General features: G+C 24.2%; 1 protein-coding gene across 2 annotated transcripts; it reads right to left on the bottom strand.

The window, feature by feature from the left end:
• Nucleotides 1-375: 375 nt before the first annotated feature.
• Nucleotides 376-26,890, bottom strand: LOC113551190 (vacuolar protein sorting-associated protein 13B). Of its 2 annotated transcripts, none has more exons than XM_026953282.1 (53): nucleotides 26,678-26,890; nucleotides 26,411-26,588; nucleotides 26,256-26,313; nucleotides 25,441-25,640; nucleotides 25,005-25,364; nucleotides 24,415-24,593; nucleotides 23,701-23,877; nucleotides 23,498-23,621; nucleotides 22,564-22,675; nucleotides 22,125-22,276; nucleotides 21,909-22,039; nucleotides 21,655-21,852; nucleotides 21,430-21,553; nucleotides 21,204-21,344; nucleotides 20,438-20,635; nucleotides 19,185-19,365; nucleotides 18,982-19,117; nucleotides 18,550-18,847; nucleotides 18,107-18,354; nucleotides 17,718-17,874; nucleotides 15,880-16,099; nucleotides 15,618-15,807; nucleotides 15,082-15,411; nucleotides 14,612-15,025; nucleotides 14,257-14,552; nucleotides 13,378-13,555; nucleotides 13,135-13,314; nucleotides 12,899-13,053; nucleotides 12,104-12,372; nucleotides 11,677-12,039; nucleotides 11,240-11,442; nucleotides 10,972-11,162; nucleotides 10,818-10,908; nucleotides 10,622-10,754; nucleotides 9,705-9,827; nucleotides 9,473-9,632; nucleotides 7,745-7,864; nucleotides 7,551-7,677; nucleotides 7,203-7,494; nucleotides 7,058-7,143; nucleotides 6,796-6,989; nucleotides 6,496-6,715; nucleotides 6,191-6,361; nucleotides 5,789-5,941; nucleotides 5,523-5,722; nucleotides 4,607-5,073; nucleotides 4,353-4,544; nucleotides 4,195-4,296; nucleotides 3,976-4,109; nucleotides 2,709-2,955; nucleotides 1,652-2,586; nucleotides 810-1,127; nucleotides 376-735 (listed from the first exon to the last, which is right to left on the bottom strand). In XM_026953282.1, the coding sequence occupies exons 1-53, from the start codon at nucleotides 26,762-26,764 to the stop codon at nucleotides 538-540; spliced, it is 11,091 nt and encodes a 3,696-aa protein (XP_026809083.1). In that variant the 5' UTR covers nucleotides 26,765-26,890; the 3' UTR covers nucleotides 376-537. The 2 variants fall into 2 exon arrangements, with proteins under 2 accessions (XP_026809083.1, XP_026809082.1); XM_026953281.1 differs by having other exon boundaries at nucleotides 21,909-22,045; nucleotides 26,678-26,764.
• Nucleotides 26,891-27,388: the final 498 nt, after the last annotated feature.

The following is a 27,388-nucleotide window of genomic DNA, read 5'->3' as shown; positions in this document are numbered from 1 at the left end:
ATTCTATTATTCCAATAAAAATATGTATCTACAATAAAATCCGTTCCCTAATAATCATTAATCAAATATAAATATTTGTTAATACTTTTATTACTCTTAATATCTTTACATTTGATAAATAATTTTCATCTGTTAATTCAACTCGATGTTCCTAAATACAAGCAATATAGATTATAGGGAATGTGAAACCAAACCATTTGAGAATTAAATTATTTTATTTTTGTTTATATTTTATAGTTTATAGACACATTATGTAATAACACTAATAATTTATTAAAATATAATAATTTTAATTTTTGAAAAATTAGTCTTTGAATAATTTATGTACAAACATAGGTTTTCAATATATAATAATAATATTATAACGTTTTAATAAAAGATGAGATAATTTTTTGTAAATAAAATAATTTAGTTTAAATTTTAAAATATAATATTTATATTTTTTTATAGGTATATTAAAAATTATACTGTAATTATCACAGACTTTTTAAAATGCACATATATTGCACAAAACATTTTGGTTAATACTTAGGTATATTATATCACTGCATATCCCTTACTCTGAATATGTCGTTTGAGGAATTCAATTAAATTTAATACATGATTCCGTATCTGTGGATTGACCAACAACTTATGTGTTTGATCTGGATTATCTGATACAGTATTTGATTCCATATTTAAAAAACTTTGAGACTTACGTACATAATCAGCAACTCGAGAATATGTTGTATCATTCTGTTAAATAAATGCAAATTATTTAAAAACTATACAACTATATAATTAGAAGTTGCTGGAAATTTTGTTATTACCTGTGCTGTCATACAAATAGTTATTGTAATCAGTGAAGGATCATGGTGTCGTAGACTGGGAGTAACAATTTGAGCTATTGGTAAGCGTAGTACATTTGGCATCATGCAATTTGGATCTTTGATTAAATATAAAAATCTATCTGTCAAAACCAATGTTAATTCCGATATCCTAAGTTCTTGGTCTAAATTATCCATAGTTGCATCACAAGTCAATAGAACTTGTTCTGATGTGCTTAAATATTTGTTTAATATTAACCAAGAGTATCTGAGTTCTGATGCACCAAATCCTATTTCACTGTTGCTAAGACTTGAACGTAACTAAACAAAAATAATAACGTTAGATACACATAATCAAATTTATTAAAATTCTTTACTTTTCTAGTTGTAATCAAAATAAATAAATCTTTTTCTTTGCTCTTCACTCTTAACTATATTTTATTGACCACCTTTGTCTTACACTTTTATAGGGCTCTGTCTCCCACTTTTTATTATTTAACACAAACTTTTTTAGTACCCTTCTCGATTCTGTTTATCCATCTTTTTTTTAGATCATCTTCTCTCTCTGTCTCTCTTTTTTTCAATATTTATTTACATAGTCCTTCTCAATGCGCCAGAGTTATCTCTTCTCATAGTTCTTAAATATCCCTAATTAATTCATTATATGAAATTATAAATAAATAAATACATTTCTTAGTGTATACTCCTTAGTAACTCCATACATGACATATCCATCAAAGTATTCACATATCTGCTATTCTCAATCTTAATTCTGTTTTTTGTTTACCAAAATTAATAAATACTAATGAAAAAAAAAATTAGCATAATATGTTATTATGGTTTACCTGAGGACTTTTAATCCAGCCTACGCCTGCTAAGAAACCTTCCCCTGTCATTGCTACTAGTTCTGCAGCTCCACTAATTGGTTTTGTTATAGCTTCAACTAATCCTATAGCTACAGTATTGACAAATCCCCTTCTTCTTTCAGAACCTTCTTGAATTGCATATTGTATTGGATGATTTACTAATCCGCCAACTGCTCCCAACAAACTAATTCCAAATTCACTAAGACCTTGTATGATTCCCTGTGATAAATTCTGTGGTCGTAAACGTCTAATCTCTTCGATTTGTTCTAAATCTTCAGCTTCTAATGTTAATCGGTTGAATGTTCTCGACCAACTGGATGCAAATTTTGTTACTGATGATAATGCTCCTGTTGTAACATGCTTAACTAATGATGCCGATCCACTTAAGACACCAACAAAAAATTCTTTCGGTCCTTCAGTCATGCCTTGGGCAGATAAAGTCACAAAATCATACAAGCCCGTTCCAACAGATCGTGCTAGACCACCAGGAGAGCCCCAGAATTCTAATGAACCCAATGCCCATCCAGTACCGTATATTGCATTTAAAAAATAGTGCAATGACAAACTCCGGCCAAGTTGATAATATGAAGCAATTAAATCTGTTTTTGAAAATTCTGTAAAATCTAAAGGAGAACGATCGAGAGCCACATAGAAAGTTGTAGATGTATGTAAGCTTATCATCACTTTGAATGGTTTTATAGTGAATGATCTAAATATTAATGGATTACGAAATTCTTGGGAATGTGCCAGTACTAAATAATGAAGTGGAATGAATTCATTCACAGCAAGATTATGTTCTTTTGTTGTAGACAATGTTGATTTAAAACTTTTCAATATTTCCAACAAATAATAACAGTAACGATCTTCAATAAATGCTTCAAAAGTAAATAATGTTACTTCTAGATCCAAAATTACTAAAACAAATATTAATTAAGTTTATTAATCAGTTTATACAGTGTTTTAATACACGATTGTTATTCACAATGGATAAAAAGCAATAATTATATTATATATACTATGATTTATAAGTAGGTACCTGGTGTTAAATAATAGGATTTATCTAACGTCAATTTTATAATAATAGCAGAATCTAATAGTCTCAAATCATTGATTACGTTTGATAACGGCTTCAAGAAACTTGTGTCACAGTAAACTTCTTCAAAACTTTTCTTCTGTTTTACGAGTATCACGGGGAAATCATAATGCCCATCAATAAATGCATTATTATCAATTTGAATGTTATTTATAGAAATTATAAGGTTCATTTCTTCTTTGATACTTTCCTAAAATAAATTTAACTTTTATTATTATGCCATACTTAACAAGAATAATATGGAGGCTTTATAAATTTAAATTTTTTTTTAAATTACAAAATATGTTGAATTTTATTAAATCAGCTGGGTTTATTACCCAGTGATGTATCTTGGATTTTTTAAGAGATATGTCACCAAAATATATAACAATATAAATTATATTAAAGGTTATACAAAAATTGACCAAATAAATATAATTGGTCAATCAAGACATTTATTTATACATATAGAAAAAAATCACATTATGGAGCCAATATTTGTTTTCTCTGTTTATCTTCCACATAATATAGGATCAAGATATTCCATATTTTCACGATTACAACTCTCGTATTTCAGTTTAGGGCAAAGTCATCTACTATATATATTTAAAAAAAATATATTTCCTAAGCATTGATAGGATAAATTTTTAATAATTACATTTTTTATAAACATTAGTATGTTTTAGTTTTAAATAGTTTTAATTATTTTTAACCATTAATAACTTATTTACAAATATAATTATAAATCTGTCCAATCTATACACACAAAATATGCTCCCTAATAAAATATAACAGGTGACTGCCCTAAACTAAACCAAAGAGTCGTAATTGAGAAAATACGGAATATCTTTGTTCTTACATTATATAAGAGATAGACAGAGAAAACAAAAAATAACAACAATAATTATTGGTATGGCAGCTTCTTAATGATATTATTTTTATACTCAATTACAAAATAATTTATAAATAACACATGCTAAAGGGTGTATTATACCTTCTAAATGTCCTTTTGTGCACACCATTGAATAGACGTAACCCATATGCCTAAATTGTTATTAATTATACTACAATAGTATACATTAAATAGTAAGGGAAAGGCAAGATGCTGTATTTTACTATTTTTCATAAAATTAACCAAAAAAGAAAAAAAAAATAAGAAGAAAATGTGGTAACCATGTAATAGTGTACATAATATTATATATTATTAAAGATTTATTCTAAAGGTATTTACTTGATTTCCATCTAAAGTTGCTGCAATATTATCTAACGTCATTGAAACTACAGCTTTTGAACTGAATCCAATGTCATCAATAAATAAAATGAGTATAAATGTATGAATATGACATTTTATTGAAGGCCAAACCTCTAAGAAAATTATAATAATTTGGTTGATTAATATATAATATATTAAAGATGGTTTTTAATATATAATAAAGTAAATAATAATTACTGTTAATTGATGAAGGACTCATATTTTGTAAGGAACTTGAAAGAGCTCGAACATATTCTAGTCTCACATTATTCAGTGCTTCATTATTTGATGATAAAGTTCCTAGAATAATTACAAATATTATAAAACAAGTACAGTACAAAATATTTTTTTTTTACCTTTAAATTGATCACTTTTAGCTAGTCTTAACCTTACTTCATTAGCTGAAAATTCAAACTGTGCAGCTGGTTTGAAAATTACATCTAATGTAAATGCTCTTTTTGTTATCAAAACTTTTATATCATTTGTTTGACCAGGCACTGGTATTAATCTGCTTTCACAAACACTCAACTCTATACTTGCAAACCAACCTAATAAATGAATAAATACATCTATTAACTATTAATTTTTTGTATAATATTTATTAACTTACCTTTAAAAGGTTTTTTATCAACTCCAATCAATACTCTAGGTATTTGTTTACGTGATACTGAGCATGGAAATGAAATGTATGCATTTTTTCCAGAAGTTATCCTATATGTCCAGTTCCAATCATTTGAAAATGGCATTGGCTCTTTAGATTTAGATTTAGACTTAGATTTCTTACAAAGAGCAAGAGTTAATGATACTGGGCAATAATTGTAAAGAATAAATTGTGGATATGGTTGATTATATATTTTAAAAAAATATTGATTATCGAATTCTTGTAATGTGACACAAATTAATGGATTTGAATCACAACTTGAAAATAAAACAGGACATGGGCGTTCCTCTTTCACAATTTCAGTTAATTTGATAGGACAACTAATGTTACCATTTGAAATTAGTATTAAATATTGCACCAAATCTTCATGGGATGATTCTTTACCAATTAATGTCCACAAGGCTAATGGTTTACCTCTATAATGAATAAAAATATACATATTAATTGAGATTTAATAATTATCATTTTAAGTAATTGTATTCAAACAAAATAAAAACTGATCATTTTCTAATCATTTTAGATCTAATCATATATATAAGTATATAAATATATTATACATATTTTTTAATCGTACTTAGGCTAACTACAAGCTAATTTGTAATAAACAAACTATTTTATGTTATAATAAAAATAAATTAAGTATACTTCCTTTAAATTGAAAGTAAAGTGAATCTACATAATATATTAATGTAGGTACATAAATATGTATAATATATATATTATAATGCATAATAGTTAATTAATATAATAACAAATCCTTAAACAATATATCTTATATCAAAACAAAAACATTATATTTATAGCAAACTTAAAATATATGAAGTTATTACTTATTAGTATTAAATATAAAGTTTAAAAAACTTACAGATCATTCAAATTTTTAGGTAAATCAACAGAATCCTCTTCAACATTTTCCGGAATATCTAAGATACCAGAAGATGGTACAGCACAAACTGCTAATACTTTTAGATCAATTGAACTATGATTTGTAGCAATGTATAAACTTTGAATATGAATAACTCTCATATTATTATGTTCCAAAGAACAAACATTTAAATAACCGATCTAATTAAAATGTGCACATGTTATATTTATGGGTAAAAATAAATATAATGTTAGTTAGTAACTTACATGATGTTCACAGTTTATAATAACAGATGTATGGCCCTTTAAAGGAATTAATCCATTGACTGATGGCATATGGAATGACTGACTGTTAGATAGTTGAAGTGGTTGTGATCGATGTGTGGTATTATCAATATTTAGATCAATATAAAATATATTCTAAAAATAAAAAAAGTGTAAAAATTAATTATTAATATTCATTACATGAAAATGTTATTAAACATTGTTCAATAAATGAATTAGAATTGTAAATATAACTTATATTAATAAATTAAATAGTTAGATACAGTAATTAAATAAAAAATATAATCATTTCATGCATTTTTCTAATTCTAAATGTATTATAATATATTGTATACATAACAAATTATAATCTATAAAAATGATAAATTTTTATAAAAATCTTACTTCAATAATAGGAGGTGCCACAACACAAAAGTTATCTATGTTACAAAGGACATCAGTTGAATTACATAATGTTATGATTTGACTTGATGTATTTACTATTAATGCCCAAGGTTGTACAACAATTACACGACTTAAACCATTACTGTGATCAAGATGCCCATAATGTTGAACCTATATTTTAGAAGATTTATAGTTAGTTGATTGGTTTTTTTATGTAGTTTGGATGACAATGTATGAACAAACACATTATATTATAATTGTTAATTAACAAGTTATTTATTGAATACTTGTAATAAAAATTTTACTTTAACGGTAGTTTCAGTGTCTGGCAATTCACATTGTTTCCATTTAATGCTTGAATATTGTTTACCGATAAATGGCCATTGAAGATCAGAATCCATTATAGTATACTTTCCATTAAGGAGATCTTCAATTGTAAAATAATTATCATTAAATAACTCAGGAATGTCAATATTCATGTGATATGTTATAGATACTGGCGGAGAAGACGCTGAAGACTCCTCGCTAAAATTATTAAAAAAAATATTTTTATCTGAATTAATTATATAAATATGAAATATAATTATAAATAATATTTGACTAACTTTAATTTTATAGTTAAATTGTAAACATCTTTCATAGTGCCAGGTAAATCAATATGTTGTACCTCATTTAAGGTCATGGCAGATTTTACTTCTATAACGGTATTACGTTCTAATTTATTATCAATTAATTCAAAGTTTATTAAAGTGCTATATGGTAAGTATGAACGAACAACATACATAGGCATTAATAAAATCTAGAAATGTTAAAATTTAATAATGAATTATTTAATAACATGAAATAAAATATAATTTTATATCGTACCAACATGCGAGGTATTTTATTAATATTTTCTATAATCAAACGACACCAGATACTACGATATTTCTTCATATTATCTTTCATTGGAACTGTTAAAAAAATATTATTTTCATTAATTAATTCATGAGTATTTTAAGCAGACAAATACTTTTGACAAGCCAAGAGTTTTGATTCCCATTGACCAACTCAACAGCATGTAGTGGAATAGATCCAGACCAAGGACCTTCATGATTAGGAGTATGAAAACATAATTTTAAAGTAACCTTAAGTCCATTGTATAACATTATTGATGGTGAATTATTTTCAGGAGCAACAGATAGAGTATGCAAAACTAAGTTATGATGATCTTTTTGCTCTTCTATTTGTTTAATTTTGGTAAATCGAGCATCCAATAAATAATTTGTTTTATTTAGAATACTTAATTGGCTGGAGACAATAACCTAATATAACATACAATTATAAATAAAATATATTTTTATGTTTTACTAAGACATACTTTTATGAGAGAGGGTGAAATATTTGTAATTGATACTATTAAAATATAAGGTTCTCCTTTATGGTTTTTTACTGTTAAAGATATTAAAGCTTCAGGTCGTAAACTTATTTCATTACTCCAAAAGACACTAAAAATTAATAAAATATTAGTGAAAGTGTAAAACATTATCACATTTGACTTTTTATAATTATTACTTATCGGCACTTCCAACACTAAATCTTATGTGAGGATGTTCTGTAGGCACACGCCATGTGTATTGATATGATTGTAAGCTATTGAGAGTGATAACTTCATTGGTGCTTGCTTGACCAAATCTATAAAAATAAAATTATTATTTACTTGAATAAAAATGTTATACAGTGAAATCTCTAAATACCGGATACCATCAGTCGCTGAAATGTTGTGCGCTATTTAGAGGTGTCCTGTATTTAGAGGGAGAAATACAATATTAGGGAAATAAAAAATTAAATTATAATTAAAAAATTGATTTATTAATTTAAAGTTATTATACATATTATGTACATAAGTATATAATAAATTTAATTTATTATTATGTATTTTTAAAAATGCGAAGGTAAAAAGATAAAAAAATTGATAATATAAAAATTAAAACTAACATATTAAAAAAATCAGTTACTTTAGATGGTTTTGTACCTTGATGCGAATTCCACAAATTTACAATAGAAATGATTAAAATCAAAAGTTAAAATGCCATAAAAGTGTCCGGTATTTAGAGGGTTTCCCATAGAAAAGTAGTGAAATGTCCTCGTTCCCCCAAAAAATGTCCTCTATTTAGAGGTGTTTGTTAAGGGAGGTTTCACTGTATAGTAACTTATGAAAAGGTGTATTTCATGATACTGCTTGATAATATGTAATTATAAGCTTAAAGTAAAAATAATTTGATCTTTTATTTTAAAATTTAATGACACTACTATGAGTACATCATGTACAACGCTACATTTTATTATAATATTGAAATTTTAAGAATTTGGAAATATTATAGTTGATGGCTGTAGTCAATACACGACTTACTGCTAAATATGTATATAATTGAAAACAATTCATATTGTAAATCGTAAAATTCCGTCAATCGTCATTATTGTCAATAACGATCTGGCTATTATCATGCTTTTAATAATAATTAATAAGCGTTTGGTTGCTATTTCAAAACTTATTGCAAGGTGAAGGTATACATATATAAATATATAAATAGACATTCTAAATAATAAGTTCTAATAATTAAAAGGTATACAAATAATAAACAAACTTAAACATTAAATACGAGTTATTAATTATTTTTATAATATTTATTATTGCATTAGTTAATTTTTAACCCGGCATAATAATTTACTATTCATTATAATCGAACACTCATGTTAGTGCCAGTGCCGAATTTCAAACTAGGCAGCTGCTTACCGGTCATTAGTCTTTACCTTTCCAGGGTCCAGGCCCCCGACCAAGTATCAAAAACAGGGCCCTTCCTTATTAGCTATATTGAGACCCTGAAACCCTTAAGTTCTGAGCACTGGCTAGTGTATTATTTTTTACTTTTTTTGATTTTTCATTCTATACATATATGTATATTTGTATATTTATCAATAAGCACAAGATAATACTATTGTATTCTTATGGTTTTCTCCATTTTATAAAAAAATGACAATGAATAATAAATCTTCAAAACAAAAAAAAATACAGTCCTATATATTTATGTGTAGGTACTTATTGATAATAAGTAAATACATTTTCAACATTTTTGAGAAACGGTAGTAATAGTAAATGTACCCCCTCCCATTGGTAGAGAAAATTATGTTTGCCAACGTATATCCCCCCCTAGAAAAAATCCTAAATACGCCACTGTTTACATGATAATTAAAATTTATCTCCAGAACATAAAATCTAGTAAAAAAAAAAAAGTAACTTACATTATTTCAAAATTGGTATTATTACAAATAATATATGGCGTGGTTATAAAGTAAGAATTATTTTTCCATAGTTGTACTGCTGCAATCAATGAATTAATCATACTTGGTCCGAATTGACATGCAATTGCTCCAGTTTGAATGTTATATTGAATATCTGGTTCTATTTTTATTAAAACGATATACAGTATACAGGTTATAAAGATTGCTTTTTAATGTTTTATAAAGTATTTACTTGGCTTAGTTGTGTGATGACTTGTAAATAAACAAAATGATTTTATAACAGGAATTTGTGTTAATGTTCCATAATTTAATAGTTCAACTCTTATATGTGCTTGAGCTGATGTGTTCATTTCTCCTGATAAAAATAAAAGTAAATAATTTATTTAAACAATTAATAGTGCACAAACAGTAAATAATATTCTACTTTTCTCCTAAATATACATTACCTAAGAATGATAAAATGCCTATTAATTAGCCGCTTAGTCTGAGTAAACTAACAGACCTCAAAAAACTAACAAAACAGTTTTTTAATTTTTTAATTCTGGCTTTTGTTGATTTATCTATAGTTCTAGCTAATATCAACTTCAATGTGCTTGCCAATTAACTAAGAAACTCTAATCTTTTATCATACTTTTTTCAGTCACTAACTATTCTTATTATCTTTTTCAAGAAGTCTAGACCAACGCTTCTCAACTTGTGGTACGCGAAGAAAATAGCCCTCAATGTTATCCCTAAACATATTTATTAATAATAAGTAAATAAAAAGGTCAGGTGGTACATACAAATTTTCAAACTGTGTAGATGGTATGCGAATACAAAAAGGTTGAGAACCGCTGCTCTATGTATCTTGTCAACAAAGACTAGCTTTAACTTATAATTTTTAAATAATCATGTCAAATTATAGAAAACATATTATTATTTTAAAGAGTTTTACTCAAATTTTGTTATTGTTTCAACGATAAAAACTCGTTTTCTGTATAAAAATAAAAATCAATATTTGTGGAATTCTTATATTTTTTGTTATAAAATATTAATATAGATTAGTCTTGCTAGTAATAAGTGAACTACTTATTAGTTTTAATAAACCAAATATTGCATGAAAACTTGTTTTACTTTTAAATAGTTATAGTAAAATAGTTTAATAAATACCTTCTTGAATTTTGAAGCCGACATTTACTTGATCCAAAATAAAAATGACCAGTTTATGTTTTGGTGGATTGTCAGAAATGCAATTGTACCGTGATAAATATGATTTTTTTTTCACATGATATGAAATATTTATCTAATAAATGATTTAATTATTAAAATAGTACATATTTTAATTTATTTTATGGACATTATTTACTTTAATTGATGATGCTGATAATGAAAATTGTAATTGTGGTACTAGGTTTGGTGAAAAATATGAGTCAACTCTGAGGCATCCGACTAAACTTCTATAAATAAATTATTATAGTATATATAACATATATATACAAAAAACAAATGATTAATGGTACTTTATCTGTAGTGGATAATGATTTGTACATGAATTATCCATAATTATACGCCATGTATTTGAAACTGCTTGCAATGATTCCAGCCTCAATAACATTGGTTCATATTTGGGAAATATGAAAATAGTATGCTCTCTAAAACAATTTTGTATCTCATCATACCATTGTAAATGAAATTTAATGTCTACGTCCACCTTGAAAATATTAAAAGTTAGATGTGTATTCATACAACAAACTGAGTGGCTAGTATTTATTCTAAAACATTACATACATCCATAGGAACTGGCTGTATTTCAATTTTTGTCAATTTTCTAGGTTGAGGATATCGCCATGTAATTTTAGGTGGGTTATTCAATGAATATTCCGAAAAAAAAATTTGATAAGGCAATGGTAAGTCAGAACTAATAGTTTCAAGAAATTGAAAAGCTCCAGCTCTAAGATCATCTTGATAAAACTGTTCATCGGATTCAGAATCTTAAAAAAAAAATATTGATATTATAATTGTATATTGTAAATTTATATTTATTAGACACTAAGAGAAAATTTGTTTTTAAGTTTTAACCACACAAATTTTTTTTTTATAAAAATCCCATTAAAAAAAAAAAAATGTGTGATTATAAAACTATTTTACTATAATTTTTTCCCCAATCCATTCAGAATCTAAAAGTAACAAATTATTATAAATGATAATTTCAATAATGGACATACTTTGATTTTGATTTTTTGTAGTATTTTTATTATAATCAATTAGATATTTATACTCATTCCATATTAATTTTAATGTATTATAATTATCTGGAGATATGTGGAATGATATATAATCTGTTAATATTTTTAGTTGCTTAGTTGGTCTAAGATATTCAGGGACCCAAGGATCTGATGATAAAACAATTTCTAAAGTCATCGTCCATGGATGTAATATCAATTCATTTGTTTTATAATTTGAATAATCGTGTCCAACTGATATTGTCACACTATTTAATGTTATTTCGCCATTCATCCGTTCAGATGGTTTTCTCCACATACAGTTTAATTTGGAAAGAATACTTTCAATACTGAGTACAATATTATCTAAAATATTCAAAATATTTTCCATTAAACTAACAAAAATTAAATTTGTTTTTTAACTGCATACCATTATTTTCAGTAGATAATTGAAAAAATATTTGTTGAGTTATTAAATTCATCACTATTGGTTTTGAGTACCAATAATATTCATTAGTTGGTAATACTGGAATTGTATTTACATTTTCATTAGTTATTTCACTAATTAGATTTATATTTGCAGCTGAATCAAGAATTGAATCATCGTATATTTTATGTGGATCAAATTCATCAGTCGAATAATGAGATACCACAGAATCAATGTTAAAAGACTGGTTTTGAATTTCAAGTCCATTAAATCTAAAAATCATAAAATTACTAATAAGAAATATGGAAAAAAATTATTTATTATTTTATGCTATGGCAAACAAAGGAATTTTTAGAGCACATCTAGTTAATAAAAATATTATCATACAACTTTTTTTTTTTTAATATGTAAAACAATACTCTCACTGCGCATGCCAGCATTTCTATTCACATTAATAATAATCCTAATAATCTACAAAAATAAATTATTATAATGTACTCATTTATGCGATATTAGTTATTTACACTCAAGTAGTGGCATTATTATACTTGATGACCTAAAAACCTGCTAATGCGTCATTATAAATCTCTTTTTATATTTAATTGAACATGTGTAAGATATTTTAAATAAAATAATTAATGTATTAGGTATACAGCAATTATTTAATTTAAAAATCAAGACACGATCATAAATTATAAACAATTATAATAGCTGGTTTAATTTTTAATAAAAAGAAGTCATATTCATACATATGCTGTTCTAGGGGGAGGGGGGCATAAACCAGAATTATTAACTTACTTTGAATCAGCTTGCAAGTTATAATTATTAGTTTCTTCATAATGTAAAACTTTTTTATGTAAAATTTTTTTCACAACATCTAATAAATTATAACAGTGATCAATCTTTTGTTTATTCAATAATAACGAAATAGCCCTTCCTAAATTAAGTTCAACCTACAAAAATGCAAGTATTTATTATATATATATATATATATAAATAATTTATTATTAATTAAAAGAATATTTTTTGCATACTTTAAATTGATCAATTGTAACAGGGTGAGAGATTTTTAATGTGAAAAATGCTAAAGGAATTTCATCCATTGTATTGAATTTAGTTTTAAACAATGGAACTGAGTATATTTTTGAATCTGGTATTTCAATGTATGTTTTGTTTTCTGGAGCTAATGAAATTGACAGATCAATAAATATTACCTAAAATAAAATATATACATTTAAACCAAATATATTATATAATAAGATATTTTTAATTCATACCTGACAAGAATCTGAAGTATTAGATAGTGAAAAAAATACATGAGGTTGATGAACAACAGCATAGAGCAGAGGTTCATATACCTTGATATCATTTTTTTTATGATTAAATAAATTTATATTGATTTGATTCCCTGTGATGATTACATCAATTGGAATTTTATTCACTGCATTAGTATCCCTAAAAAAATAATTAAAAGTAATTATAGTTTTTGCAGAGTTGTGTACATTTAGAATATATTTGAATAATAAATATAATACGGCAATGCAAACATTTAAAAGTATTGTCAAAAGTTCCATATGACCATAAACATCACTTTGTAAAATACATTCATTTAATCAATGTGAGGTTTTTAAGTATCTATACTGAAGCTCCAATTTAGAAAGATGGTTTGAATAGGTTCCAGTTAAAATTTGTGAGACTATTAATTTCAAGTAAATAACTAAAAATGATAATATTTTTCAAATCTCAAGTATATACAGAATTTTTTGTGGGTAATATAAATACAATTTCAGTATAGTTTTTTTTGAAAACTGGCAATTTGTATAATAAAAAAATATAAACATTATTCCTGCAAAACTATAGCTAATTTATTTTTACAAATATTAAAATCTTAATCAGTTAAATTTTACAAAATATTAATACATTTTTTTTTAAATTGTTTAATAAATTCAGACTAAAAAAATAGCTATTTTAAAAATTCTTAAAATTGGATTACACAGAAAAATGTACTCATGTCATTAAATTAGAGTTATCTAAATAAATTATTATTAAAAAACTCGCATTTAAATTTATTGATATATCACAGAAATATTAGGAAGAGATGGGCCTGATAGAACTTTATTAAGATTTATTATTGGACTTTTAAAAGAAATAATTACTTCTTTATGAAATGTGTAATATTTGAATGAGTATTAACTTTGTTTTCAATCATTGATATTGAACCATTTTCTTGATTAAAATATGTACTATTATCTTCAGTTGAATGAATACCACTATCATGAGTTAATGACTCTGTAGTGAAATTTGGTTGTATTTTTTCACCTTGTATAATAACATGTGTATAATTTGTTTTTAAATGGCTTAGTATATATTCATTGCTTTGAGAAGCTAATATATTAAATAAGATAAGTTGCTCTACAGATAATGTAATTGATATTTCATTCAATGTATTAACCTAAAAAAAAAAAAAATAAAAACAAAAATATTTAATTAATTTAGATTTAAAATACTAACTTCCATCCAACTTCCGCAAACTAATGTATTTTCTGGTTCAAATATAATTGCAGGTGCAAAAACTGAATGAAAAGACACTTTATTAAACAAAGTTGATGTATTAATTTCATCCAAATTTGAATTTCCCATAGCCCTAGGTCTTTTTCCTTCATTCCATAATAAAGCAGCATTTGGTTGATGATCAGTATCCAGAGTAGATAATACTTGATAACATTCCAAAACTTGTTTGAGGTCAATCCAAAATCCAGTTTTTATTGAAAATCCATTTATAACAATTTGGTATTGACGATCTTCAACTATTGATCCTGGAATAGTTAATAACCCTCTTTTTTCAGCTTCAATATATAAATCTTTTCTGAGTGGAGTTCGTGTAATTGGATTCTCAGGGTTTTGATTTATTTTTATTGAATTTACCTAAAATATAAAAATAAATTATTTCCAACACCTTATTTAATTTAAGTGTATATTACTTGAATTATAACAGTATCTTGATGATGGTTATTTTTATTTTGTACAGAAATTGGAATGAAAATTCTTAATAATGCAATATCCAAATAAAATAATGGTAATGTTAAGCCTATTAATTCTTTACTTGGTTCTAATTTGTTATGAGAGTTTGATAAAGGATTTAATATATATTTTGAATTAATAAATATATCTAAAAGAGGGTCAATTATAGATAAGAATTGGTGGAGGTTTAAAGGAGATATAACAATATCAATTGGTTGCACTTTGATTACAATTTCCATAATATACTCATCCATTAGTTGTTGGTTTAGCTTTAGCATTTCATCACTGACCTAATAACAAATAATAATCTTATTAATTATAAATTTAATAATATTATTTAATCAAAAAATGTTTGATTTACAAATCAGTATTTTATAATAGAATAATTTTATCAAATTTTATCATTAATAAAAGGTAACTTTATCTGTGATGAAGAATTATAAGCATTTATAATATTTATGATATATTTTTTAAGTAAAATATAAAAATGTTATACCATATGTAAAGATGTAATATCCTTATTTGATTTGGGTCCTTGGAAAGAACTTTTAATAGCTCGGGTTAATGTAAAATTTAAAAACCCATCAGTTTTTGATGATTTCTCTGAGCTGCTGTTTAATGGATCATAACCTTTTAATATAAGCCCTAAATATGGCCCGTGTTTCCATTGTTCTTCTTTCATGTTTCTAAGATAATTAGTTAAATAAATTATGTATTATTCGGCAAAGTAATAGAATATTAATTACTTAATTAATTACTTAGTGAAGTGTTGAATAGAAGCAGATGATATCTTTAATTTTAATTTTTGGTATGAGAGACCAAAGTCTAAAGAACTTATAACATCTTCTAAATCTAATACCAGCTTAACATTTTCTGATGAACTGTGTACTGGATTATTTTTTATAATCAATGAAAACTTGGCTAATGTCCATTGAAACCAACCAGATAATTTTAGAGTTTCTTTAGTTGTTTTCAAATCTTAAATTACAAATTATATGATTTATTAAATAAAAAACTTCATTGTTATTTATTACTAAGTGGCAAATTTATGCAGAAGGGAGGGGCAAAGGAATTTCTAATCCTTGAGAAATGTATTATATTTACTTGACCTTCTATAGAAAGTTTTTTTTTTATTGTATGATATTCAGTATCATAATATAGATAAAATATGTTTTAAAAACTAAAATGTCTATATACCAGTTTTAAAATCTATTATATTTTACACTATTGTGACTTGCACATACATATCTTTTACATAAATGGATATATTCCTACATACACGCATATAAATTTAACATATTATAAAATGTATTTTATCTATTTATATAAGTATTATAAAGCTGGAGAGTTATTTTATTTGAATGCACTAATTTCATAGATCAATGGACCAATTTAAATAAATTATATCAATAAATTCTTTAAAACTCAGGGTATGTTTTAAGCTTCTTTTACAATCTCGAGTGGTGGTTTTTAGACATAACACACTGTGCTCTTCACAATATTTACATATTTACATGATAAGTCATATATTATATCATATTTTCTTTGACAAAAACCATATTTTTTTTTTTTAAATTATCATTAAATTTTATAAACCAAATTAGATAAATAAAATTGTAGTTGGTTATATATTAATACAAATTAATTTATTTTTAATTAAATGACTTATTATATTATATTTCTATTGAGTATAATAAATTATTATAAGAAAAATTTTTAAAAGCATACAGCACGCCTGTTAAAAAAAAATCATTACCATGTAAAATATTATAGGGTGGCTCACATATACATTTAATTTTGGCTAAAAAAAATAAAATATATTTTTGTTTATATACAGGATTTTCATTGGTTAAGGAAATACTATTTAAAAAAAAAAATTAGTAGGGACTAGTTAACCGCGTTGCTAAGAATTATTTAATTAAATGTACAACAAAAGACAATGTTATTATGTTTGTAGCTGTTAGACTTAAAGTTACTTAACTAATTTTGACAAAATGTTTGGAGATTGTTAATAGAAATATCAGGAACATTAAGATATTAGTTCTAACTATACTTGAAAATATACCAAGTGCTATACTAGCCAATCCTCTAGGGGTCAGTTGCCTATCTCAGTCAAATTGTTTATAAAGCAAGATAAATCAATCATCAATATAGCAACATATTTCATGTTTATGCATAGTTTTCCGTGTGAAATCAGGTATACTTGTAGTATAAAATAATAGAAACAAGTTTATACTTTACAGTAAAAAATTAAATAATCTATTGTCGAGGGATTTTTGACAGACAGTAACAAACATTATAATGTCCCACGATTATGCTCAGTGGGACCTATTATTTTGTTGAGATAAATAAAAATAAAAATAAGTCTAAAATATTTGTACAAGAGTTATTTTTTTAATCAGCAACAAAAATATAATTTTTAACTGGACCAGTTAGAAATTTAAGTGATTGAAGTAAGAAAGACATTTGATTTTTGTTGATTAATTAACAAATTATAATATTTATTTTTAACGTTTTATATGCCATCCTCCACTACTGTAAATAAATTAAATTTCTAAGTACAATACTATTGTTATTTATGAATTATATATTTTACCAAATTGGCGTGTTTTGTATTCTACAGGTTCATCTTCGGGTATAGATGACATTTCATGGGCTACTGATCGGTTAAAAAATGTTCCATATTCAATATTTGAAAATAAAACGTTGTATACTTCAATTTGTTTTTTCAATAAATTAGCAACAAGACGTACCTAAAATTACAAAAAAAAAAAAACATTTTATTTAGCAGACATACCAATAACTATAGTACTTTTTTTTTTTTTTAAAGACGTTTATTTAAATGAATATTTGCAATCTGTATTAGGGGGCACAATAAGTAAAAGGTTTAGCATAAGATATAAAAAGGACAGTGACTAGTATAATACTTATGTGCTATGAAGTATAAATTATTATTTTATAATTTTTTTAATTAATAATACTTACTTGTTGTTCAGATATGCAAATAGAAATTGGATCAGAATCACAATGAATACAAGCAGCTACACTTTTCAATGTTTGGGTATTATTGGTATGAAATTGAGTTGTAATTGCTAATGTACATTGAGCACTAAATGGATAAAGAAGTTGTATTTTGTGTGTATATGATCTTAGATATGCACTATCATAAGTACTATGGATTGTATAGCATTCCAATTTATAAAAATTAAGTTGCCATGGAAAATATACACCATCTAGAAAAATGTTAAGTTAAAAATTATAATACTTAAGTATTTTGTAATGATTATATTTAAGTACAAGAGTAAAATAAGGATAAAAAATTTTTCAAATTAATATACTTTACCATTTTTAAACATGAAAAAATTAAAAATTAATTTACATTATAGTTTTATTATAAATCTATATCAATTTAATTTTGAAAATCTTACCTAGAGACCATAATGTGTTAGGAAAACGTACTGGGGTTGTATTTAAATACTGTTCCATTTGATTTTTTGGCACAACACATTTTAAGGAAATGTTAGATATTCTCAATACAAGTAATCCATCTTCATTAAAAGTTGATAACTCAAGTAGTTCTTTCAAATCTAAATTTTTACAGCTTTGAGATTTTTTTAACATTGATAATGATTTGCTAGGAAAATATAATGCAATTCTTGATGTATCAACAAACACCAATGACGATTTCCATTTGTTGAATAATCGTACAATTTTTTTTTCTTTAGACTATAAATGAAAAAAAAAGAAAGAAGGTTATATATATTATTTTACATTTTAAAATATAGAAATTCAATTGAATATACTGTTTAATATAATTTAAATAGTACTTAAAACTTTTTAATTAATAACTAATAAATTACTTCATTTTTCAAATGCATATAATTAGCTGAATGAAATGAAATATTATCTGAAACACTGCTATGAATAGATGGTTTAGGATACTTTTTTTTTGGATCACTGCTAATGCTAGTTTCTGAAATTTTTCTACTAGGAGCACTGCAAAAATAAAATGTTAATATTAAAAATATACATAAATTATAAAGTGTATAAATAGAAAAATTACCTAAAAAATGCTAAATCTGATGTAGAGGTTTTCTTCTTTATTTCTTTTTGTTTATTTACTTTGGGGATGTAAACTAACCATTCAAATAACATTGGGTCTAAATTCATATCCAACTGTCCAATTTTTAAATATATTAAAGGTGTTTCATTAACATCTATACCAGATGGACATTGAAGAATTACTGTAATACACAAAAATAATTCTTAGATGATTATCATTGATATTTTAAGCTGAATATTATAAAAATAACAATTAACACTAACAACATAAATCTTTTAAATAAAAATTAATATTATTAAATTATGTAATCATTAAATATTTGTGTTGCATATAGCTCTTTAAAAATATAATCGGCTAATTAAAATGTAAAATAAATAATTTTAAAATAGGTGAACAAGTGAGGACCATTCTGCTGTACATTAGTTATTGAGTGAATCACTGTAACGAGTATGTTAAAATTTAAAATTTTATGAAATCGATTCTGAGAGGAGACAGTGTAATAACTTATATCATTAACTATATGATATACATATGTTTTTGGATATTGCTATTAAATGTATTTATTTTAATATTAGTGTTAAAATAATAGGTTGATTTAATTTTTGTCAAAAACTTTGCAATTATAGTAATAGTACATATTTATATCAACTTATAAGAAAGAAACTTTAGGAATTTTCAAGCTTTAAAAGAAGCAAAATTATTATATCAATAATTTGAAAAAAAAAAACAAAAAATGATCATGCTTATAAATAGCTAAAAAAGAATCGATATTTTTAGAATGTGAATATTCTTTGTTTCTAAGTTAAACCCAATATTGATATAAAATACACAATATTGATTTTATCAAAAACGGGTTTTGGATAAAAATTCCCATTGTTTCCTTAATTTGTTGTCTATTTTTACCAATTATTTTTAGATTGTGAACTTTAAATTTTAAATTACTCTCCTAAGTAAAAATTAGATTCAATTTGCTGTCAGAAATCACCCTCAAAGTTGAAGATCAAAGTATGTTTTAAATTACTTACTTATTGTGTATACAAAAAATAAAATAAAAATAATACATTATTGTAAAAATACATTTAACACTCCTTTCAGAATCTATAATATATCAAATATCTTGATTTAAAAAGTATTTTATACTATTATATAGTGTATATTTTAAAGTCAGACTTGGTGGTAATTTTATTTATTTTTTTATAATGATATATATAAATATATAATGTATGTATAAATTGATAAATAAATTAACTTACCATGAAGGAATGGTACAGAATGTTTAATAAATTCTGGTGTTGAGAATATAATAGCACTTGAAATATTATCATTTATTGAACTGTGTGTTTCCATTTTAGCATTGATGTTATTAAATATAATTTTTGTACAAGTTACTTGAGTTTCTGATTTATAGTATATTTTAACTCCTTCCAAATTAAATTTTAATAAAATTGTACCTAAATATAATTATGCAATTGTAGTAATAATAATTGTGAATAATATTATCATTATAAATCAATACTATTTAAAATGTCCATGTACTTAATTCTTAAAAAAAAATTAAAACTCATAAATATTATATAATATATACTTAATTAGTTATTTGAAGTTTAGATAAATAGAGTAGTGGACCAAAATGTTGTAGGATATTCATGCAACTCTACTCTGATCATCAAAAACTTTAAATATTTATAACCCTTCAAACATTTGTCCAAAATTTGGTTTATAAGTAAGAAATTAAATATATCAATAGTTTTTCAAAACATTAAAACCCTAAATTATATCAATAAAAAGTATCGTGTTTTCAAAAGGCTGTTTAATAACAACTTAAATTTATGTAAAAATATCTTTAAAAACAGTTTTCTAAATAATAAAAGTTTTTTGATAAAAAAATCATGTGGTATAACTTAATAAAAAATAAAATTAACTAAAGAAAATTTGATCATATTATAATGTAAGAAATTATGACATGAGTTTAATACAACATATTTTTATATTTAAAACATAAATAAAATTATACATTACCTGGTATATCATTTAATAATGATGATCTAAAAATAAAATTATTAACATGCAACAGTCGTCGATGATTTGACATAATTATTGAATGAATTATGTAATACATTAATAAATAATTTTCTTTTGATGTTGAAAAATTTATCATATCTAAAAGTATATAAATATAAAAATTTAAGTACAAAAAAAAATTCTACATAAATGTAATTATTATAAAAACTATACAATAATTTACCTATGTCTAATATGCAATCTGAGTTTGAATCAATATCTATTGTAGTATTAAATCCTATATTGTTAATTGTTAACAATTTCTGAGTTGAATTAGAAAGCACAAGATTTGCTACCAAATCTTTCACCTTGAATTTCCATAAATAATAATAATAACAATTTAAATTAATTAACAGTTTAATCTATCTTCATATTATTTAAACTTAAAATGGTTTTAAATAATACCCACCTTAAAAAAAGTTTTAGTTTTCAATTGAATTTTTTTTTCTTCAGCAATATTTTGAATTATATTTTGTGGCATTATTGACCATTTAGATTTTTTTTTAGGTGTTACAATTCGACCATCTAGAACTTTCAATTCAAAAAGAGCAACTGGTGGATTTTCAAAAACAGGATCAAATTGTTTTGAACAGATTTTTTGATTTTTCTGTTGTTATAATAAATATATTAAAAAAGTTTCATTCTATTTAAATTACATTTTACCTTATATTTCTGAGATGAAGTTGAAATTGGCACATGACAAGCAGGAAATACTTTAATCATAGGATTAAAAACTGTGAATTGATATACCATCACTTGAACATAGGAATTAATCAATGCATTATACTTTTCATCTATATCTAAAAAAAAAAAGAAATTATTAATATATACAATAACAAATATAATATATTAACATAGTTATTATGAAATTAATATTACCCAAACGTGAAGTTTGTAGTGGAGCAGTAAATACAAATAGATCATGACCAAGTATAAGTTTATATATGAATTCAGTTCGATGAATTAGGCCTGATGATATGTTCAAAGTACTAGGTCCCGCAACAAATCGTAATAAGCATTTTTCTTCTGGTCTTTATTGCATATAAACATTAATTATTGTTATAAATGATTCTTTAATGATATGTAGTTGATAAGTATAATTATATTTTATTAATAATTTTAATTTTTTGTTTTAAATGAATACATTTATCATAATCAGTTAAAGAATTTTAAATTAAAATTATAACTAATAATAGTCTATATAATTTACATACAGCTGCAATAAGTATTATTATTTAAATTTAAAAATAATTAGACTTAAATAACTAAAGTAACAATTTTCTCAATAGTTGTCAAGTATATATTTATTCATACTTACACAAAAAAGGTATTTTCACTATCATCATTACAATTATGCTGATGTGTATTAGGAATTTGAATAAATAAATAGTCGATTGCAAATGCAGTTGTCTTTTCTAAGAGAATTGTTTCTAGAACAAGAGTAAAAGTCAGTAAATTATAATAATGATTGTTAAATTATAGCATTAAAAATAAGGTTTATTAAACTTTATTTACAAATTACTTTCATGATAGAAAATATTAATATTATATATTTTATAGGTTTAAATCTGTTAAAAATGGTTTCTAGATATTTTCTCGATATTTTTGGCAGCTTTTTCAGTGGAGGATTAACCACTAGGCTCATGAGGCTTGAGTCTAGAGCAGTAACTTGTAGGGGACAGAAAATTTGATATGTTATTTTATTTTTATTTTCAAAAAAACGAACAAAAAAAAAAAAAAAATTGAACCATTATTACTATTTTTTACTCCTAGGGCAGCTATACTCGAAGTAAGCCCATTTAAACTATGATCCTTGGATAGTATATAAAAAGGGGGCTGTAAACACTGAGCGTGCAATGAAGGTTAATGCGCCACTGAGCTTTTTGCAAAATCTACTGAGAAATTTTAAAAAATAAAAATAATAAAATAGTGAAGAAATTGATTCTCTAACTAACCCTATACTTATTTTATATTTTAATTTATCTAAAACATGGTAAATTATTGATAAGCATGACTTTGATTCTACTATTTAAATTTAATTTAATGCGTATTCAAAAAAAAAAAAAAAATTCAAAATGTTGCACTAAAATTTTAAAATGCTTAAAATATGTAATATTAAATTGTATATCTGAAATTCTTGATTAACAAAACAAATGTAAAGCTTACTCTGCTATTTTAATGTGTAATCTTATAATAAATAGATTATGGTATGAAATCTAAGCTCTATAAATATGTTATAATAAAAATTTTACCACTAAATGCACTTAAATGATCATCAAATGAAAATATATTATCATTAAAAGCATCAATATTATCTTGAAATAATGACTTTGATAAATATGAATTTTGTATCATGCCTGATGAAAAATAATTATTCTGAAACAAATAAATTATGATATTGTTTAAAAATATTATTAATATAATACCAAGAGTTTGGCTTTGTACTTAAACGAACCGTATAACAATCTTGAGCACCACAAGTACAATCTCCAATAGAATCTATACTAACTTTACTAATACCAAACTGGACATTTATCCAATCTGGTGGATTAGACACCATTTCAAGTAAAGTACCATTAAAAGTAATTTGTAATAATGGTCTATAATCATTTAATTTCTTATTTGATTTTATCTAGAAATATATAACACAATATAATTTAAAATAATAATAACATAAATATAAATTAATATTATTAACTTTTTTATTTTAGGTACCTACAATTAGCTATACTTTTTTTTTCGGTTTATAATTGATGATGCCGCGGAAACAGCTTTTGCATTACTTCCGCGGCACAAAGCTATACTTAAAAAAAGTAAATATAACTATAAGTAAATAATTTTATTTACCTAGCCAAAAAGTACTTAGAGATTTTGTTATTTAATTTTCTTTCCTTATTCCAGTATGTTCGATATTAAATTTGTAACTATTGGTGGTTTGTTACATTAAATAAAAAAAATTCTGAGCAAAACTTTAATTAAAATAAAAAAAATCTATGAAAATGCCATGTAAATCTAGATAAGATCTTAAATAATTTAGTAATTAATAAGTTAACATTTATAATTTTATAGGTTCATTTTTATTTTTATTTTAAAAAAAATATGAATTAATATATTTTATAAAATATTATCTATAGGTATATTACAAAACAATATAATTATAATCCCTTACTTTAAGAACAAAAAAAAGGGTATCAATGTATATTCCAGTATTTAATGTATGACCACCACTAATAGATGCTTCCGGACTAAGAGAAATGTCATTTACTTCAGTAGTTAAATTAACACTTGGTATCCAATTCCACATCCAATCAACCCAACCATCATTATTGACTATATTTGGTTCTGAAACTAAATATCAAAATTAAAAAATTAAATAAACCTTCAATTTAGGTTTTCAAAACTTCAGTTTGGTTAATTTACTTTCATATGTTATGTGTATCAGAATCTAATAACATAAATATATCTCAAATAAAAAAGATACAGTCGAGAAAGTACAGGAAACAATAGTCACGTTCATAAAATAGTAGATATTTTTGATATTTGTAAATTACACAGTATATAATATATACTAAGTATAATTATATTATATTTTAGCCCACAAAAGAATGCATCTGGGCAGTGATCAAAATAAATCATTAATTTTATGTACTAATAACGTAAGCATTAAAGTATAATAATGTATGAATAAATTAGCAGGATAAAAAACATAATATAAGAGCTTCATAAAAAAATTATTTTTTTAAATATGGATTAATTTACTTGAACTACAGCTGCTAGGACTTCTGTTACAGTTGTCATCATCAATACAGCTACTTGTTTCTGGAGTATCAGTTGGATTTAATTCTAATATCATAGTTAACAACCTTAAAAACATTGGTAATTGTGGTTCAGTAAGAATAAAAGCGATTTTTGAACAAAACATATCCATTTGGGTTGTATAAGGTCGAGCAGAATGAGGAGATCGAAACATACGACATAATCGTATAGATAATGAACATTTATACAATAATGGTTCTAAGTAAGTTTCTATGCATCCTGAAGCATTTCTTCTATCTAAACAAATAGTCACATCTGACAGATTAATAATTTTTCTTAATGTTAATTGTGATGGTGTTAACTCTGAAAAAATTTACATAAATTATACTTTAAAATAATTATATTACAGAAAACTATAATTATACTTGTTATTACTTACCAATAATATCAGGTACCCAATTTGAATTACATGAATCTAGTGTAATTGACTTTATATTCATAGAAAGTACTATATCATCTTCAATATATTTTAATATGACATTATTACATGTTACAGATAGATTTCCAACAATTTTGTTGATCAAACTCTGTACATATGATGGAGGTGGTAGTTCATTATAATCAGTACTTGCTATATCACTATAAAATAATTCATACTAAGTAAAATTTATTTTCATATATCTATGATATAATAATTATCTAATTAAATTAATAACAAAACATCCAAAATATAAATTAAAAACTGATAATTCTTTAAGATTTTTAAGGACAATATTATTAAAAAAAAAAATTGAATGTTAGGTTCCCGGACTTAGAAACTCAAAGTCACAAAGCAGTTAGATACTAAAGTAAGAACTTATTGATACTTATTGTATAAAAGATTACTTATCATTTAATAAATAATAACTAATACTTTATTGAATTAATTCATTTTTTATGCAACCTGACAATAGAGATATAACAAAATAAATGAGTTAAATTAGTTACAGCATATATTTTTGTTATTTATTATTAGATAATTTGAAATAATTTACATTTCCAATTTAATTATTAAAATAATAAACCTAACAAATGTTGCTAACTGGTTATTCAATGAATCAATTTAAAATACTAAAGTAACTCATAAAGTTTTTTATAAATATTTTTACATAATATATAAACCTAAAATTGATTCTAATTTATTTTTATTATCTATAAAATTACCAAAAATGGTGATATATGGAAAAAAAAATATATACATGAAAACCAACTTGCCTTATATCATTCTTTTTAGCTTTTCTCTGTTGTGGAGTCTTTAATTTTAAAACACATTCTAAAAAAATCATAAAAATGTAGTTAAGTATATTTAAACTGTAACAATTAAAAAACAAAACCTAATTAAAGCCAATTAGCTAGAAACCAATTTTTACCTATTGTATCAATAGTAATTTTAACCGCTTCTGATCCTAGCTTTGTCCATGGAACTCTAATTAACAGTTGATTTATATGACCACTTAACACAATAAACGGTAAATTTAACTCCTTCTCCAAAACATCTAAGTCTAATTCCAAGTTTTGAAATAAACCTTCTCCATCCCATAACGATACCTAAAAATTATATTAATCACTTTTAAAATGTTCAGACAATTATTATTAATATTAATAGTTTAGTATAAATAAAAAATAATAGTATATACTTGAGCATCTTGACGCCTTAAGTTCTTTACATATTTTTCAACATAACTTAGTATAATCGACGTAATATATGATTCAATTCTAAACATTGTATATATCCTATTATGAAAAATGGCAAAACTAATTCAATTCAAAATTCATTTTCTACGTGTCTACTGTCTACCGATCGCCTCTTCATTTAATAGTAATTATCTATAGCCTATGCTGATGTTCTATAATCCATATACAAAATACAAATACAAAATAATAATATTATTCATTGAACAAATAAACTGATAGCTTATCAGTGGTCGCACAATATAATATAATAGAAATAGTTGTAAAATGTTCATGAATACATTATCATATCCATGAAGACTGTGATAGTATAAGCAAGATAAAATAAGAACGGAGACTGATAAAAATGTTCTTATGGCACATGCCATATATTATACAAATCAATTATTCTACAGACTTTATGTTTTTAGCCAATTACGATCAGTTCAGTCGATTTTTATAACTTATTACTAGGGAACGGATTTGAATGCGAATTGCATTTTTTTCTGAATGTCAAGGAATTAAAAAATGTAATTTTTATTTTGCATTTTTGACAATTTTAGTCATTTTAGTTTTTTTGAAGTCATTTTTATAAAGGAATGGATAAATTCGATAAAAATGTAAGAACTTTCTTCATTCTAAAAAAATAAAAATAAATATTTATTATGTTTTTACCG

The sequence above is a fragment of the Rhopalosiphum maidis genome, chromosome 2 (genome assembly GCF_003676215.2).
Source record: "Rhopalosiphum maidis isolate BTI-1 chromosome 2, ASM367621v3, whole genome shotgun sequence".
NCBI lineage: Eukaryota > Metazoa > Arthropoda > Insecta > Hemiptera > Aphididae > Rhopalosiphum > Rhopalosiphum maidis.
The sequence above is the reverse complement of the archived record's forward strand: the minus strand, read 5'-3'. Positions and strand labels throughout refer to the sequence as shown.

Coding starts and splice junctions, on each gene's coding strand:
- LOC113551190 (XM_026953281.1), bottom strand. CDS start 26,764: ATGTTTAGAATTGAATCATATATTACGTCGATTATACTAAGTTATGTT. Junction 21,853..21,908: donor CTTCATCTCAGAAATATAAG/GTAAAATGTAAT, acceptor TTATAACAACAG/AAAAATCAAAAAATCTGTTC. Junction 6,716..6,795: donor AATTTAACTATAAAATTAAA/GTTAGTCAAATA, acceptor TAATAATTTTAG/CGAGGAGTCTTCAGCGTCTT.